This window comes from Melospiza georgiana, chromosome 13 (genome assembly GCF_028018845.1).
Source record: "Melospiza georgiana isolate bMelGeo1 chromosome 13, bMelGeo1.pri, whole genome shotgun sequence".
In the NCBI taxonomy this organism is placed as follows: domain Eukaryota; kingdom Metazoa; phylum Chordata; class Aves; order Passeriformes; family Passerellidae; genus Melospiza; species Melospiza georgiana.
The window spans coordinates 12277608-12295507 of record NC_080442.1 but is presented as its reverse complement, the minus strand read 5'-3'; the positions used below and the strand labels follow the sequence as shown (position 1 = coordinate 12295507).

The window sequence follows — 17900 nt, the reverse complement described above, 5'->3', positions numbered from 1 at the left end:
TCTGATTTTCTTCATGTATATAGGAAAAGTTTGCAGAGAGACAAGTCTACGCAGCCCACAGGAAACATCTCTCAATCACCTTGAAAATTGATATTTATTGGGGCTCTGGAGACTTTAAAGCCATGACTGGTCCAATCCTATTGTTATCTTAAGATATGAAGCTGGTGGAGGAATGTGAGGGGAAGCTGAATGCAGATGGACAGATTTTGATTTTGTTGCAGTGGAATTACAGATGTCCTTCAAGTTCCACAGTGTCAGCACAAAACAGCTGCCTGTTGACTGCACCAGTTGCAGGAAATGTTTCATTGCTTGGACTCACATCACTGTCCTTTCCATTACCTGTTGGCTTTAGTCCCTGTGGGTCAGACCCCACCCAATTTACCATACCAAGTTCCAGAGACATAACCCTGCTGAGGCCAAGGTGTTAATCCCTTGCCCATCATCATTGATTTGTTGGTCCTGTACTTTTCTCCATGGTGTTTTCATTTTAAGGGATAAAAACTGTAGAGCTGGTGAGAACTCCCAGCCCTTTCTGAAGGCAAAGGGTTCATTGTTCAAACTTCCACTGACCTCAGCTTCCAGGGATTAGAAAGGGTTCTACCCTCAGAAAATATGCATCACACTTGAGACCCTCACTCAGAGCTTTGTTGATTACAGTAAGACATACCATATTTGTTGATTAGAGGCTGACATATCAACTGAGGTTGTACCAGGGAAATATTTTATCTGAAATAAATAGTTGCAACATGAGACTCTTGCATGTGGTATGAGAGCTGTTCAGACTAGCACGTCATGGCAGCCCATCATCAAATTGGTGTGTGGAGACTGCAGATGTGTGACCCCAAAGTGAATGGATCCTTATTGCTTCTGCCTGGAAAAGCTCACAAACCCAGACACACACTCGTGAGGTTCCTGCTGCTCTCTGTTACTGGATGTACTAGCAATTGGTGCTTGGTGCTTCCATGTTGGTTTGATCTCATTTTCTTTCTATCTCCAGTGAAAATATATAATGCAAACATATTTGAGCATTTTTATATTAAATAAGATATTTGGGGGGGGATTTTTAAAGGTAGTAGTTCTATCCTTTTATCAACACCTTCCCTGAGCTTTATATAGAGATGGTATGAACAGAGCTACATGTCACTGCAGGAAGGGCTCAGTGAAAGTGCCTTTTCAGTACTTTTCTAGAGACTGCATTCCCTGCAAGGCTCCTTTGCATTGGGTTTTTCCATTCTTCCAGAAAACAGAAAGCCATCAGTTTAAGCTGTTGTTTGTTTTCTTTTGGTGGTGACCCACATGTGCCCTGGTGCACTGAGGCACTGCTGTGCTCCAGGGAGTCAGCCAGAGGCTGATGCTGAATGATATTGTAAAGATGCCCAGGTTCAGAGCTTCCTGTCCCCCTCCAAACAAACACTGACTGTCCTCTCTCTCCATCTTTGCCCAGCAGAAGCTGCTGTCACATGTCCTGACAGAGAGCCTGAGTTGGAAGTGTGGAACCCAGGGCACAACGAAGAAAACCGCGTAGAAATCCGCAATGGCAGGAAGGTGCTGCTCTCTTCTTCTGCGACTGTGCACTCCATCCACATCACTGATGGAGGTAAAACCTGCTGCTCCAAGGCTGCCTGCACTCTGCTCTCCACTGGGACTGCTTAAATCACTGGGAATCGTGCTGGGAGAGAGAAGGGGGTGGTGACTGGGCAAACACACCTCAGTACAGGGCTGGGTGGTAGCTGAGGTGCTGAGATTCTTTAGCCATTGTAACCAGCCTAATTTCTGTCCTGTCTGGAGAATTTACACAAGTAGCTCAGTGTAATGATCACTTCTACTTCTGCAATTTGCTTCAAAAGCAATTTTTTAACCAAAGCACTGGCCTGATAGCATCATACTGCAGTAGTTGTGTTATCAGAGCCTCAGGACAGGGCAGATGCTTATGTCCCTCTTTTTCTCCAAGGACAGAGCCATTGTGCTGCTGGCATGAATAGCTTTCATTCATCTTAACTCTAGATTTCTTAGTTTTGAATTGGTCCTCTGCCATGTAAATTTTATTTGCACTCTTCAAGAACTGGGCTGAATAAAAACCAATGTTTTCAGGAATTGTATTGAGAGCTGTTTTGGGGTGTAAGAAGAGAAAAACTTCAAAAACTGAGATGTCAGTTTAGCACAATGATACCACAACCTCACATGAGCTGCTGGGTGATAAAGCAAGTGTCATAACCTTCTCTGTTTAGGAAAACTGGTGATCAAAGATGATGTGCAGCCCATCATTCTGCGTACAAGACACATCCTCATTGAAAATGATGGAGAGCTGCACATTGGCAGTGAGCTGTGCCCTTACCAAGGCAATGTGGCTATCATCTTATATGGGCGGTATGTATGCATGGTAAAATACTACCTTAGAACCTTCTAGCATCTCTCTTCCACGTCAGGGAATGAAAATGTTCCTTAAAATTGCATGTTCTCAGGTATACTTATCATCAGTGCTCTGTGGAAAGTTCAGTAGCTTTTTAAGCAATTTAAATGGCCCCCAGAATTGTTGCTGGTTTGGATTTTTTTCTATTCTACTGGGGTGTTCGGGCATGCTAGAGAATCAGCATGCACCTTCCCACAGCTCAAACTGATTTTCCAGAATAGGCTTAAAACCTGATGAGTTGTTTTTGTCTGAAAGCTCTCCTCTCTAAACCTCCTTTCTTTCTGTCTGGGAATTGTGAGCTGAAGGACAATACATTTGTCTTGCAGATTGGTATAGGATCTCTTAAAATTTCAAGGATGCTAAATTAATATTTAACAACCACTGGACCTCTTAGCTCCTGGCTAGGGTCTTGCCTACCTCCAGAATTCAAAAACACAGAAGTGCCATTCAGTCTGGGCTCCAGGCCTCCTCTGGCCTGGATATAATGAATATAGCATGTATAAGCTATGTTCCAGATTGATTTTAGTCCTTGATAGCTGCTACGGTTTTTAAAAATAATTTATTTTCTGTAGAAGGTGGGCAGCTCCTGATTCTTGGAATACCTGAAAGAAATGCACAGCAAACTTTGAGACCTCCCCTTGGGTCATGGCAGCACAAGGAGAGGGTTCCTTGACTCAGAACAAACCCAAACCTGCTCCCTTTCCTCCCTTCCTGCCCTAGAGCGGATGACGGCAGCCAGCCAGATCCTTACTTTGGGCAGAAGTACCTTGGAGTCAGCAAAGGCGGCACCCTTGAGATCCACGGAAAGAAAAAGCTCTCCTGGACTTTCCTCAACAAGACTCTCCATCCTGGTGGCATGGAAGAAGGTGGATATTACTTCGAGAGGAGCTGGGGCCACCGGGGTGTCATTGTCCACGTCATTGACCCAAGGACAGGGGCAGTTGTCCATTCCGATCGGTGAGTGACCCTCTGGCTGCCTGGGTGTGAGGGTCTGGGGGAGCAGGCTGGGGACAGCACCTCAGCAAGCTCAAGCACACACATTTCAGCATCTTGTTCAAATGGGTGCAATTGCATGTCTGTACAACTCCTCCTAGACCACAGAGTGAGCAGTGTTATACCTTGCAGTTTGTCAATTAGGGTTTAATCAATTTGGTTTCACAGACACCCTGCTAGACAAGTGCTTTTGCAGCAGGGTAACATTACAGTGAGCAGCAATACAAAAGAGTACTTTCTTTACAGCACTTGCTTTTCAGTACATAAAGGTGTGGTGATTGCTGCAGTAAATGTTTATGGGTGCTTTTGATCGTTTCAGGTTTGATACCTACAGAGCAAAAGAGGAAAGTGTCCGCCTGGCTCAGTATCTGGGGAGAGTTGCAAATGGCATGATCCTGTCGGTCGCAGTGAATGATGAAGGATCCAGAAACTTGGATGACTTGGCCAGGAAAGCAATGACCAAACTGGGCAGCAAGCATTTCCTCCACCTTGGGTTTAGGTATGTGCCAGTCCTGCCAGTTCTCCCAGCACAGAGGCTTTATTATGTTCCTGAGATGTCCAAATAGTTCCACTCTTTCAAAGTCACAAAGTTCTTTCACATGGGGAAAAAAAATAAAAAAAGAGAGAAACATCTCAATGTGCAGTTTTAGCAGTTAATTGGATAGTTTCAGATGCACTCAGAGTCTATATTGGGTATTTTTATTAGCAGATTGAGGAATAGCATATGATTCACATTAAAAAAGATGGTTTTCCAAGACATTGTTCCCACAGGTTGCTTATCCAATTTATTTTCAAGCCATCCCCCAAAGATTTAAGAGGCATATTCATACACACAGAGAGGATTAGATGTGCTGAGCATTAAGGAGGGTACAATAATTGCTGTGTAGCCCTGGCTACATACAGACACACATACAGCACATTCCTCTGCTTGTCCAGTACAGGTCTGGGGACTTGTGCAGCACAGAAATTCAGCAAACGTGGATTTATGGTGTGGACTGTAAATACTTCTGTGGCCAAAACAGTGTCTGTGTTGGCACACAGACTGTTGAGAATATTTGCTATTTACCCAACTGTAGGCATTATATTTTCTGTGTTTATCTGAATTTATGTAGGCTTTTTTTTATGAGGCACTAAGAGAGTGTCTGCAGAACACACACACACACAGAATCTGCCTTGTAGGGAGAAGTGTTTCAATACAGGAGTTTATGGAAAGAGACATCTGTCAGCTGGGCACACACAGATGGAGCAAGATCTGGGGTGGGTGATGAAGAGGTTGTGTCAAAAGTTACAGGGGCTCCTGGGCACCAGACAACACATTTCAAAGAATCAACAAGGAGGGCAGAAATGGTCTCCAAAACCAGGCTCTCTCCATCAGTGCAATTCTTACTCTCAAATCTAGACCCCATATTAGATCCCAGTAGCCTGCTGGGTGTTTTTTCAAATGCTGAAATTAAAGAAACAGAATATGAATTTTGAACATTATACTTTTTTTCCCCAATGATGCTACAGGAAGGAATTGATGGGTTTTGCATATGTTTATAAAAGTAAATAGCACTTGATATTTTTAGGCTGCTGTGGTGTTTTAATGCAAGTTTCTCATCATTTTGCCATCAATGTTTATAATGGAAATACTGCAGAAATTCATCCATGGAAGTGTGACTTTCAGTGTTGCTATTGTTTACAGTCAAAAGGCTAATCCTTGCCATGCTGTTATCTGAAATACCACAAAATTGCATTCCATGAATTATAGAGACATGTGGATAAATAATGAGGTAGTAATTGGCCAACACTGTCTTCCACCAGCACACTGGCGTGTGGAAAAATATCTGGTGCATTATTTAAAAGAGCATATTTTTAGGAGTGTTCTCAGAGTTTAAGTTCATCAATTCTCAAAACCCACATTGTCTGGATGGCAGCTGGGGCCTGACTTAGAAAGGCAGTTTGATGGCACAGTGGAACACAGGCAGCTTTAGGTGTGTCCAGGCTTTTCCTCTAAAGCAAATTGAACTTTCCCTTCAGTGTAACAAGATTCAGATTATAGTGGTTTACATTTCAGGTACATCTATGACTATGAATAAGGATGTATGCACTTGACAGGTGCTTTTGGAAATTTTTTTTCAGTGCCTTAGAAAAAAATTGTTCGGAATGAGAAAATTACACGCGTGTGTACACATTTCACCCTCTGTGGCCATGGCAGGCTCTGACTGAGCAGAGCAGATGGATTTTTATTTCTAACACTCCTGTCAGCACTCCCTGCCCAGCACTGGGGTTTGCTGGCTGCTCCTGCTCAATCCTGGCTGTCAAATCTTCCCAGCTCCTGAGGATGGCTGGGGCTGGCCATGGGCATCCCTGGGAGAAGAACACTGCGATTCAGTCGTAGATTGTGTTGGTTTCTGGAGGGGGTGTTGGTGGGGGTTAATGGGAAAATTCCTGTCCATCTCCACTTGCTCAGTGCTCAACCAGATTGTAAAGTTGTGCAACTCCCCCTTGCTGTAGCAGAGCCGATGCACAATGCTGATTTATTCAGAAAGGTTTCTGTGCTCCTGGAATCTCTTTTAATCCCTCTTTTCTGAGTCCAGAACATTCATTAGGAATGAAAGGAAAATCTTGCATTCCTCTCCTATTGTTTTCCTTCTGAAAAGTGTGTTTACTCTTTCAGTGTGAGCCATTTTTTCCCCCTTTTACTAATAAATGAAGAGAAAGCCTTTTTGCACTTGATGACATAGTTATACTCTTTGGAATTCCACATAAATATCTCCTGCTTGGCTCTGGATTTCCTGGTCGCTTCATTTCATACAGCCCAAACAGATCGCATGTGTCCTTACGTGTCAGGGTTGAACGACTTTAAAACTATTTTTAGTGGCAAAATAACAGGGAGAAACAAGTATTTTAACACACGAAGTGGGGCCAAACCTTGAGCTGCAGAAGTGAATACCTCCTTATTCTTCAAAATTTTTTTTTGAGATTATTTTTGAGGCATCATAATATTTTGTCATTTGTTTCAGATTTGGTTTACCAAAATAATAATAATAATAATAATAATAATAATAATAATAATAATAATAATAATAACAACAACAACAACAAAACCATCTATCCTGAGTGCTGAGTGATAAAGTGTCCTTCCTGCTCCCATCCCCCTCTCTCCCTGGATGGAGATCACAGCCTGTCAGTGCCTTCAGCAATTGGCACAAAGGCAGATTTTCCAGCAGGAGCATCTGGCTGGCTGGCAGCTCCTGAGGCAGTGGTGCTGGCAGCTCCCACCCAGCCTGGCCAGGGCTGGGGCTGAGGATGCTGCTGGGACAGGGTCCCCTTGAGCAGCCGTGTCCACCAGGGCCGTGTCACAGCCTGGGCTGCACCAGAGCTCACCCCGAGCCTGCCCCTGCTGCCCCCAGAGCAGCAAAGCCCAGCAAATCCCAGCTCATGATTTGGGTGTGTTTTAGTGGCTCTCTCTCAATGTCTGTATGTGTTTTATTCTGGAGTTCCAAACCACTCTGGTTTGGAACGTCACTTGCACCAATGTAAGGCGACCTGCAAGACTCCTGATGCAATTGAAATTACCAGATGTTTATAACTATAGAGACATGACCTAATCCATGGGAGTTTTTGGTAATTCAGGGCAGTCTTCCTACCACCCTAAAAGCATATTTTTTATTCTCTTACTCATTAAGAGCAGATATGCCTGAACTACCTCTACTTTGAAGATAAAAATTGCCCCTGACCCCTTCTAATTGTGTTCAGCCCCAAGGCTGGGAGGCACTTTAGTCCCTGTCTCCATTGTTTTCTCATCCTCCAGGGTGGCTGATAGCTGCTGAACCCTCTTGATCAAAAACCATCAGATGATAATGAACTGAATTCTGGCTTGGGATCAGGTTTGAATAGACAATTCAGAGCTGTAAACCTTTATCCTTGTTCAATGTTCAATATTCAAAGAAGGAAACCAGATATGCAGAGACTATCTAAGAATTTTTACTGTCCTTTGCCAGCCAGTCTGTCTATTAGAAACTCTCATGGGTCATTCCAAAGACAATTGTCATATACAAGGTTTCAGCATGAGCTAAATTTATTTAAGCAGAAGTGGCTTCTTTTCATATTCTTCAGTGTATACACATGTACACACACACAGAGGATTTATTTTCAGGCTCCCCAAGGAGTTGTCAGTGTCTCTTGGGTCTGTCATACACAAGTTTCTTCAAACATTCATTTAAAAAACAAACACACTTGTTACAGGCATGTTTTAAGTGGGTATTTGTCTTCAAATTTGCTTCTCTTCTGATATATTTACTGAAGAAATATGGAGTGTTAAGATAATATTAATTTTAACTATTCTGCCTGTGACACTAATGAGACTGTTTTGGATGTGGTGCCTCTGAGAAATTTAGGAACGTTGGGCTATAAGAAAATCCATCTCATACTTGACATTACTTGATCATTTCTCATTTTCATTTTCCAGGCACCCCTGGAGTTTTATTACCATTAAAGGAAATCCCTCCTCTTCTGTTGAAGACCACATTGAGTATCAAGGTATTTAATGCACAAAATTCTGTCTTGATGTGATGTCTGGGAGTTTCTGGAGTTATAGCTGAGATTAATTTGGTCAATGGTGTTTTTTACTTCCCACTGCATTACATCAAAGCTATGAGCAATTGGTGCTTTGACACATTTAATTGAATGCTCTCTTTATATATTGCTTCTTCCCACTAATGCATCTGAAGCAGCTGAGTGAGGGATAGCTTGGGTTATCCAAATCTCTAGATAAAAGGTGAGATCCTGCACCAGTGCAAATCCATGTAAATTCACTGAGCTACTGCCTCTCTTAAGCACAAATCTGTGGAACAGACCCAGTTCACTCACACCAGCTGCAAATTTAATCAGTGTACCCTGAATTAGCAGCCTCAAGTCCTCCTGTGAACACTGTTGACTCTTCTGTCTTCTTATGACATGAAAAACACAGCTTGCTACAACATTAAATAAAAATAACAATGTAATAGTAATATATAACAAATAATTGTGGGCTTTATCCTCTCTTGATTTTTGAAAGTTTTTCTTCCTCATTATCCATGCAGTTACAAAAATGTCTGAAGCCTCCTTGAAAGATTAGTACATTTTTCTGGAAGTTGTGCAGGGTAAATTTTGAATAGTGTAGTCAAAGCATGCAAATAAGCACAGAGACGATTATTTTCAGTTCTTACTCTTATCAATTTCACTCAATGATTTTTCCAATTGATTTCAATGATTTTACTAATGTTTTTGTTTTTTAACAGGTCACAAAGGCTCAGCTGTGGCCAAAGTATTCAAACTATTCAAAGCTGAGAATGGAGAACATTTCAACGTCTCTTCAACGAGCGAGTGGGTTCAAGGTGAGGGGTCTGTGGGTTATTTCACTGGGTGCTAGGCAGCTGACAAATAGGGTGAATCATCCTTTTTCCTGCAATCCTTTTCCATTTGGGAAGAGCGGCCTTGCCAGCTGCTATTTATGTCATCATTAAACCAATTAATGAACACTCACAGATTCTTCCCCCAGTTGTCTCTAGGACCCTCTGAATAACTGGGATCCTTTTTCCTTTTCTGCACTGGGTATGAAATTCCATCTCCTTTGGTCTCAGAGATGACACACAAACTCTTCTTTTCCCTGCACAGTCATCATGTCCATGTTTCAGATAAAACACAGTAGCTGGTGCAACTTGATCTGAAGATCAGAGGAGGCAGCTAAGGCAGACACAGATCCAAAATCTGTATCTATTAATAATGCTTACAGTGCACACGCCAATTATGAAGCTTTTAATAACTCTGCTCTCCCCTGGCTGGTTGCACTTCACAGCATCATTAAAAGTGGCTGACAGACTGGCAGGAAGAGGCATGAATCAGATCATCAGTGAAGAAACTTGTGAACGATATCCGAGATCGCATTTATGCTTCGTGCATTTTTGCTGCACTCATTAAGCTTGGCTTTCAAATGTCTATACTTGTTTGCACTTGTCTCCAGATGTAGAATGGACAGAGTGGTTTGAGAAGCCTGACAAAGCGAGATCTAAGGACATGGAGAAGCTGTCTGACTTCAAAGCTGCTCATCCTGACAAAATCTGCAGGCAGCCCGTTGACATCCAGGTAGGCAGGCTAACCACTTGCTTCAGAGGGGCAAGTCTTCTTTGCACTGGCACTGAACTCCCAAAATAATTGTGCTTGTCAGTAATTTTTGTTTCTAAATAAAATACACCCATTATTTTACCACTCTAATACATAACCCATAAGATCTTGTATACAGTCTCGTGTTGTTCTGGGACAAATTTGATAGAATTGAGTTCCTTTCAGTAAATTCCAGCTCCTGGCATGAAAAGGTGTACAGATGGGTCATGGACAGCACAGATGCTATCATGAAATATGTGGTTCCCTGCTGGAAGATTAAAAGGAGAAAGCACATGAAAATTTCAAAGGTTTTAAATGGTCCTGGAATGGACCCGACCTAAAAAATTAATCACAAAATGCAACAAGATAGTGCAACTACCAGCTGTAGCAGGTGGTCAAAATTATTGGTGAGCTTTCAGCCATTTCTTGAAACCAATTGTTTTATCTCTGTGGAAAGAAATTTGAATTCTGTTTGGAGCTAAGCATTATAATTACGCCATCAGGCCAGCACGCTGAGGAGCACTGAGATATCTTTTGTGACACTGCATAAAACCTCTTTAAGGACAAAAAAGCCTAGCAAGAAATATGGGTATTTTTTTGTATGTGCTCACCATATACTTTTTATGTCTACCTGGTAAAAATACTATAGCAGAAGCATTGCCCAGAAAAAGACAATAAAATCCTTCACATCTGTGTGAGGCTGAGCCCAAGGTTCCTGTGTGCTCTGAGCCAGTGGAGTTGTTCTTATTCACAAGAATGTGGCTATTGAAGTAAATGGGAATGCTGACTGTATGAGTGAAAGTTTCCAGGGCTAGATGTTATAAAGGATCTCTCTTGAACAGAAAGGAAAAAACTGCCCTATAATTTTCTGCCAGGTCTTACCAAATCCACATTCATTTCTGCTTCCATATAAGTGTATTAGAAGTGACAACTTAGTTCAAAACAGGGGTCAGATGTTTATGATACATCCCCTTCTAGAATGCATGTTAAAACAGAAAGAAGATATTCTTCTGCTCTAGAAACAAACCTTTTTTTTCCCCTCTTCTGTGAAATAAGTTGTTTTTTTCTTTTTTCCCTCCATGTATATTAAAAGCAAGACATTTTTCAGTTTATCCTGCAGATCTTAGGGCAAATCCTTAGGTACTGTAATCTGGTGCTGCTCATTGCTTTTACAAAGCTGCACTGATTTATAGCAGCTGGCCTGGCCCAGCTCTGGAACATGGGAGAAAATTGAAGATATGATGATGATAATAACAGCAGAACAGCACAGCCAGAGGCACATTCCTCCAGCTGACGGTGCTAATTCCACACATGGCAGCAGGGGTGGGTTCATTAATAAGGAAAGCCTGCATGAGTGAGAGAATCAGGATCAGCCCCTTCATGGAAAGATGGCTTTTCTCCTGCTGCCTTGCCAAAATGCACGTGGTATTTGTATTGCCCCATGCAGTGCAACACATTTTTGTGAAAGGGTCGAGAGAAATGCAAGCTCTGGAGACAGAATGTGAAATTTGACATGACCCTGAGACGTTGCCCCAGCAGGAACAGCAGAGAGGTTTCATATCTCACTGCTTCTTGGCATGGTACAGCTTTGAGAAGATAACAACTTCTCAAGGCAGCTCTACAGGCTGGTGCTTGCCTGTGAGGAAAGGCCACTTTCTCCTCGTTTCTTTTGGAACAGGCAGCAGTATTGCAGCACCCTTGGGGTTTTTTTGGGAGACTGATCCATGCAATGGAGAAATGAAACCCCTAGCTCCTCTCCTCTGCAAGGTTCATCCAGAGCCTTTCCACAAGCAATGCAATGAGAGCAGTGCAGAGGCTTGAAGCCGTGGGTTCATCTGGGTGCAAGCATCCGTGTTCAACGTTTCCATCTGCCCTCAAACCAGTGGCAAGAGAAAATCCAGGGCACCGAGGCAGCTGTTTGTGAAGCTCCCAAACTCCTCCCAGACAGCCCATGGTCCCATACAGACACAGGAAAAGGCGTGCACCTCAGCAGGAGCTGTGTGTGAGCAGCAGCTGGAAGTGCTGCCTGGAGGGCACAGACACAGGGGTTTGCTAGGCAGTGCTTGTGCCACCACCCAAAACAAAGCAAAGGCCTCTTCTGATGGCTCAGATGTTTTGGGCAAATCCCTTCACCTCACAGCAGCACCTGAGTTGTATTTCCATCCCTTTTCCAGGCAATGACTCTTGATGGAGCAGATTTAACCACGGAGGTTTTCTACAAGGGCGGCCACGATTACCAATTCCTGTGCCACGGCAAGGACCAGACAGGAGAGGGCTGCCACAACTACAGAGTCAGGTTCCTGTGTGGCAAATCTGGTACGTGCCCCATCGCTGAAAGACAGAACTGAGAACAGCAGAAATCCCTCACGGCTGGCTCCTTCTTGGTGTCACAACTACTTCTGTAATTTTTCCAAGCTAAAGCTTTGGGCTGGGCTATGGACACGAATTCAGGTAGAATAGCTGAAGATTTATCTCAGGAAAAGTTCCTGAGCACTAACAGAAGCAGCAGGGTGGTTTTTCAAATACCCAGCAAGGCTGTGAGAAATGTTTGACAAGTTCTTTCCTGTAAATTCCTTGTCTTTTTCAAAAACATTTTGGGATGACATAGGATTAGTCAATCAGAACCTGTGAAGACAACAGGGTTTGAAACTGTCATTTTGTAGTTAATCATTCCAACACTCCTGTCCTTACCCTGGTCATTAGACAGGTCACTAGGACATTTGGTGCTGGCAGGAAAAGAAGGGTGGCAAACGTGTTGTTTTGCTGGAAAAAGTCATCATTAGGTTAGAGACCACTTGGCTGCTGTAAACAACAGCACCCAACGCCCACAGGAGCTGCTGCTAAGTAGGTGTGGTGAGAATGAGCCACTAAGAACTACATTTAAATTTATCCTGGCGTTAGTGGAAAATCCACCTGCCTGCAACTGAAGAAAAGTACTTTCCTGTTTTCTCGCTTGCCAAGCCAAAGCCAGTAAAAAACATGTTTGAAGGAGTTAACTTTTTTTTTTTTTCTTTTTAACATGAGAAAATAATAATTTTTGGTGGCACTCCAAGGAGGGGTTGTGGGGGAAAGAAGAAAGGAAAGAACAAGCTTTTCCTGATGAGATTGTCTGAATTGCCCACCGTGCATTTTGGGTTTTCAGTGAAACCGAAGCTGACGGTGACTGTGGACACCAACGTGAACAGCACGATCCTGAACCTGGTGGATGATGTGAGCTCCTGGAGCCCTGGGGACAGGCTGGTGGTGGCCAGCACTGACTACTCCATGTACCAGGCTGAGGAGTTCCAGGTGCTGCCCTGCAGAACCTGCAAGCCCACCCAGGTCAAGGTAGCAGGTGAGCTGCTTCATCTTATCACTCTGGTGTTGCAGTTCACAAATTCTGTCATTTGCACTGAGATAGCTCCAAGAAAAACTGAAAAATGTTGAAAGACACCTGGATTTGAGGGCTGGTTGTTAGATGCTTTTGGGATACATAACTTTCATGCTTGATAACAACCTAATTTGATTTTGGTTCCTTTCTGCCTTCTCTTTTCATAGCTGACTCCATTTTTGTCCCCAAGCGTGCTATTGAATGGGTGAATTCACTTAAGAGGAACAGATACAGGTTATGAATTTGAGATTTGCAATAACTGCATTTGAAACACCACTTCCTAGAAAGCAGATGAGCACAGCTGATGGGAAGAGGGAGCAAGGGCAGGAGCAGCCTGTGAGACACTGTAAGGCCATGAAGTAATTTCCAGCTGGCTGCTTTCCTAAATTCTATTTAACAAGAACTGTAATCTTACATTTTAGAAACACTGTTTTGTACTGCTGAAGCTACTGTTTCCCGTTCACTGTGTCTCCAGAGAGTATTGCTTAGAGGTGATGCGTTAACCAAACATTTCTGGCAGGCAGTGAGTTTTCCTGAGCCTCTGCCCTGGGGAGATGGAGTGCAGGGTGCTGCCAGGGCCAGCCTGAGAAGGAGGAGTGGGAGCCTTTGTAGAGCCCCAGCATTTTCCTCTTGTAGGTGACCAGCTCAAATGCAAAACAAATTGCTTTTGATTAATGGATTTTGTAGTCCAATGATTGTAGAATGGCCTCTGGACACAGAATCCAATTAAGAAGCATAACTATGATGAAGCACAGACTATTACCAGCACGAGCATAAAACTAAAACCCAGAATGTGAGATTGAATCTTCACTTGAGTCTGTGAAGTTGTCTTTCCCTTCTAGAACCTTGTTTTGGCACACTGATAAGCAGAGCATGGAAATAGCACATGAACTGCCCCTTATCTGAACAGATGAGGATTATTTTGCTACTGTAATTTACAAAAGCAAACATTATTTTACAGTGTAAAAGTCTGTAGTAGATGAGTCTGTCTTTCAGAGGCAAGATCTGCCTGCTGGTAAATCATGGATGTGACTTTATCTTTGCTTGCATGCTGGCTGTTGCTCTAGGCAGAGGTCTTGCTGCATTTACAGTAAGACCTTTCTGAGAAACCATGGGGGCACTTGGAACATCCAATGCACCAGGGAGTTCACTTGGTTCTCTGAAATGAACCACTTCAGCATTATCTCTGATGCAACCTCTTCTGGCAGGTACCAGCACACTTCCTTTGGCAGCTGCCTCCCCACAGAGCTTTGGCCACCATTGTTGGAGATGTGCATTAGGCCAAGAAAAATGTTATTCGCAGTCTGAATGTACCATGGTCTTATGACTTCAAATGCCTAGTGCTTTCAAAGAAGATGCATTTCCAAGCTGAATATTTTTCTTGAGCAACTTTTGAGCTGTTGGACTCAGACTGGTGTGATACAAGTCACATAGTGAAGATGGTCTTGAAAGATTGCCAGTGAAAATAAGGATGGTGTAGGAGTCCTGGGCTTCCCATAATCTGATGTATCTGTGGAATTCATGTAGTTGCATTCATCTTCTGCAACAGTGGCAGCTAGGTTAGTTTAAGGAAACAAATAATGGGTTAAAAACAACAAAAAAGTTCATGTGAATTTCAAGCAAAGAAGCAGTGGAAACACTTGTTAAAGTAATTGTGCTCTTGGTCTCCAATTTCTCTTTAGCAGAATTAGGACATTCCTTTTATTACCACAAATGACATGAATACCAGGGCCAAAGTCCCTCCTCTCTTATATCCAGGCAACTCCATTGACGTCAATGGGATTTCACTGATTTATAAATCCAGGCAAAATTTAGTCCAATTATAAAAATCACTTCCAACTTTCTTGTAGCAAAAACACATTCACACTAGAAAACAAAGTAATCTGCCTGAATCCAGGTTCATTCTAGATGAAATACAAGCTGGCAAGGCTGAGATGTCCCCTGCCTGAGGGGCCAGGAGGTCCCTGAGCTGCTGTGCCTGGCCATGGTGCCTCTTCATCCCCTGTGCCACGGCAGGTAATAAGCCAGAATAAGGATCACTAATGGCCCCTGCTCTTAGCACAGGTGTAATTGGGTGTAGAATAACATTAATCATAAATGTCTGCCTGCCTTTTGCTGTGGAGGTAGGCAAGATTGCTTTGCTCCTCCTGAGAAAAGCCTTCCACACGTACATTTGTACACAGGATCTCAGAGGGGGTGTCATTTGTAATAAGTGAAAAGGCTTAATTTTCCTAAGAGGTTTAGTTTAGCAGCTGAGAACTCCAAAAGTTTGCCCTTCGAAAGACAAATGATAAAACCATTCCTACCCATGATGATTTATTTCCCTTTTAATCTTTATTTTTCTCCTTTCTATTTATTTTTAAAATGAAACGTAAATGTCAGATCTGAACTACTTAAGAGTCTCTTTGTTATAAAAAATGGGAGAAAATCTCTGCTTTGTGGACAGCCAGTTTGGTGTGGCAGCCACTTGGCATACCAAGGTTTAATATAATTTATGCTCTCATAATTTAATGGTATTTTAATAGACATGGTTTAGCATATTGTGCCAAAAAAGTCAAACTCATTAGTTAGCTCATGTCCTATTTATATTTGATACTTCCTGCTGAAACTTGGACTTTCTTTACTGCCTAGAAAAGGATTGATTAGAGCTTTTCAAAAGAACTTAAGGGAGTTAATACTCAGTTGCCATCAGGTTCTAGGAGGATTTAGTTATTTAACTATGGACATCTGCAAATCTCAGTGCAGAAAGTGAGGGAGGGCACACAGGCTCTGATCTTTTGCAATTTTCACTGGAGTAACTGCCCTAATGTACAGACTGTGTCTCCCATGGGTAAATGTGGTTTGCATGAGGACCCAGAGCTGCAGGTTCTGCTCCCAAATGCTCACTCCCTTAAATGCAGCTTTTCCCTCCATGTGCTTTCTTTGTTTAACTCTTTTTTTATTTTTTTAACTCATCATTTTTTGTGCCTAGATAATTTTCACTGTGGGAACAGATTAAAAGTGTTTGATCTCCCAACTTCACAAGGTTTGGGGAGGGACAACAGTGCAGGGCAAAGGGAGGGAGGAAGGAAGGAAGGGTTGTGTTGTTATGATAGAACTGGATAGTAGGAAAGATCAAGTATTTTGTCTAGTTTCTCTGGGAAACAAGTCTTATCTTCATCTTGGTTGCTCTGTATGAAGTTTCTACTAATGCTGATAAGTTTCACCATGGAACAGAAATGATGAAGTGCTCTTTTGTGCTCCTATATGCTCTTGATAAAGGATGAAAAAACTGTTCGTGCCTGGCATAATTACTCCAATTATCCCACATGCTGGGGAACCTATGAATTCAAGCACACATCTCTTTAGTCCTGCTTATTAGGTTGCAAATATTAGAGAGATAAGGAGTTTACTGTGATCTTGTTCATACAGAGAACTTTGAATTAAAAGTATAAATATGTAGCTGTCTCACAAATTCACAGCCTGTGTCAGCATTCATCTGGTGCTGTAAGGATGGGAGAATTTACTCCACTATCAAAATTCAGATATTTTTAGAGATTTAGGGTGTTCTGTTCAGAAGTTGGCATCATTTTGGCTGGAACTTGACAAAGGCTCTTTTTTTAAGGCAACCCTGGTGCTTGAGGGCAGGGCAGGGAATCTTGTGAAATTGTAATTTCCAGCAGTCTTTCAGAGCTCTTTCTACCTTGGGGCATTGCCTGGGAGCTGAGCTGACAGAATCTAATTCAGGTTTACATAGATGTTCATAAGGGTAGAGTTTGTACCTGATTGCTGCTATGTCTATTTGCTGAAAACCTAATTTTCCATGTAAAAGTTATGAATTGGAGGAATATTTGCTGATTAGGACATCAGGTTGTGCTGTGTGGCTCAAGGAGCCAGCCAGCTCACCCAAACCATGCTGAGTTACAGCCCTGTGGCTTAGGGATGCAACAGCAAACCCCAGCAAGATAATTCAGAATAATGAGGATTTGAAAGATGCCAGCGTGAACATTTGTTTGTTATTAAATATAAGCCATAGGGGCATTACCACCAGTGATGACAAGTGCTTGGCAAAAATGATAAATCTGTCAGATCTGGGCTGGCATCTGCAATGAGTTGAACTGACATAAAAGATGCCTTGAAGGAGTCGCTGTCACTGGATTATGGGTTGGGCAGACAAATTGTGTTTGGAATTTGCCTTAAAAACTTGATTAGGAAACATCAAAAGACCATGAGGTACTGGGTCTTATCCCTAGAGAGCCCAAAGGAGAAGAAAAGACACTTCAGAGAAAAAAAAAAAAAATACTCCAGGAGAATCCCAGCTTTACTTATCTTCACCAAATCCAGACCTTCAAGTGCTGGTTTCCCTTCTCAAAGGGAGATTTAGCAGTTTGGGCCATTTAGAGCCGAGGGATTTAGGAATGTATGAGTGTACCTCCAAGAGTTTTCTGAGAGATCTAACCCACCAGATCTGAGCACTCTTCCACATTTGCAGCAGTTGAAATAGTTTCAAAATCCCACTCTTCCCAGGTTTGATAAGGCTCAAGACTCAGGTTTTATGGCAGGTTTTCTTTGTACCATTTGCTTTGAATTGTTTTGTTGACATAAGCATGCCCTTGCTGAGTGGATCATCTTATGTTTATTTTAATGTACATTTCCTTTTAATAATTACCTTATCCTTACCAACAACTGACTTCAATAGTCACTGCCTTGAGTAATGAGCGCAGGAATGTGCTCATATTTTGCTGAATCAAGACTTCCACCAGGCAAGCCCATGTATGAAGGAAGTTTTCCCTGTGAATTGACGTTGTGCTGACTGGAGGCACTGCTCTGACACATGCAGCAGCACAGCCAGGCTGCTTTTCCTGTGGCTCTGTGGTGGGGAGATGTGATCTGTGCCACTGCAAGGCCGTGTTTGGTTTAGATTACAGCATGGCACAAGGCTGGCAGGGCAGTCTCTGATCTGTGCCACTGCAAGGCCGTGTTTGGTTTAGATTACAGCGTGGCACAAGGCTGGCAGGGCAG

General features: G+C 42.7%; 1 protein-coding gene across 3 annotated transcripts in view; it reads left to right on the top strand.

Moving 5' to 3' along the window:
- The window catches only part of CEMIP (cell migration inducing hyaluronidase 1), a 100916-nt gene that overhangs the window by 51883 nt on the left and 31133 nt on the right, over positions 1-17900 (top strand). For 2 of the 3 annotated variants that reach the window (XM_058033219.1, XM_058033220.1), the window contains exons 3-11: positions 1445-1597; positions 2229-2367; positions 3131-3367; positions 3723-3902; positions 7857-7927; positions 8668-8763; positions 9390-9511; positions 11704-11845; positions 12672-12863. In XM_058033219.1, coding sequence (XP_057889202.1) covers positions 1445-1597; positions 2229-2367; positions 3131-3367; positions 3723-3902; positions 7857-7927; positions 8668-8763; positions 9390-9511; positions 11704-11845; positions 12672-12863 — 1332 coding nt within the window. The remainder of the gene's footprint in view (positions 1-1444; positions 1598-2228; positions 2368-3130; positions 3368-3722; positions 3903-7856; positions 7928-8667; positions 8764-9389; positions 9512-11703; positions 11846-12671; positions 12864-17900) is intronic. The other variant, XM_058033221.1, reaches the window with a different exon arrangement.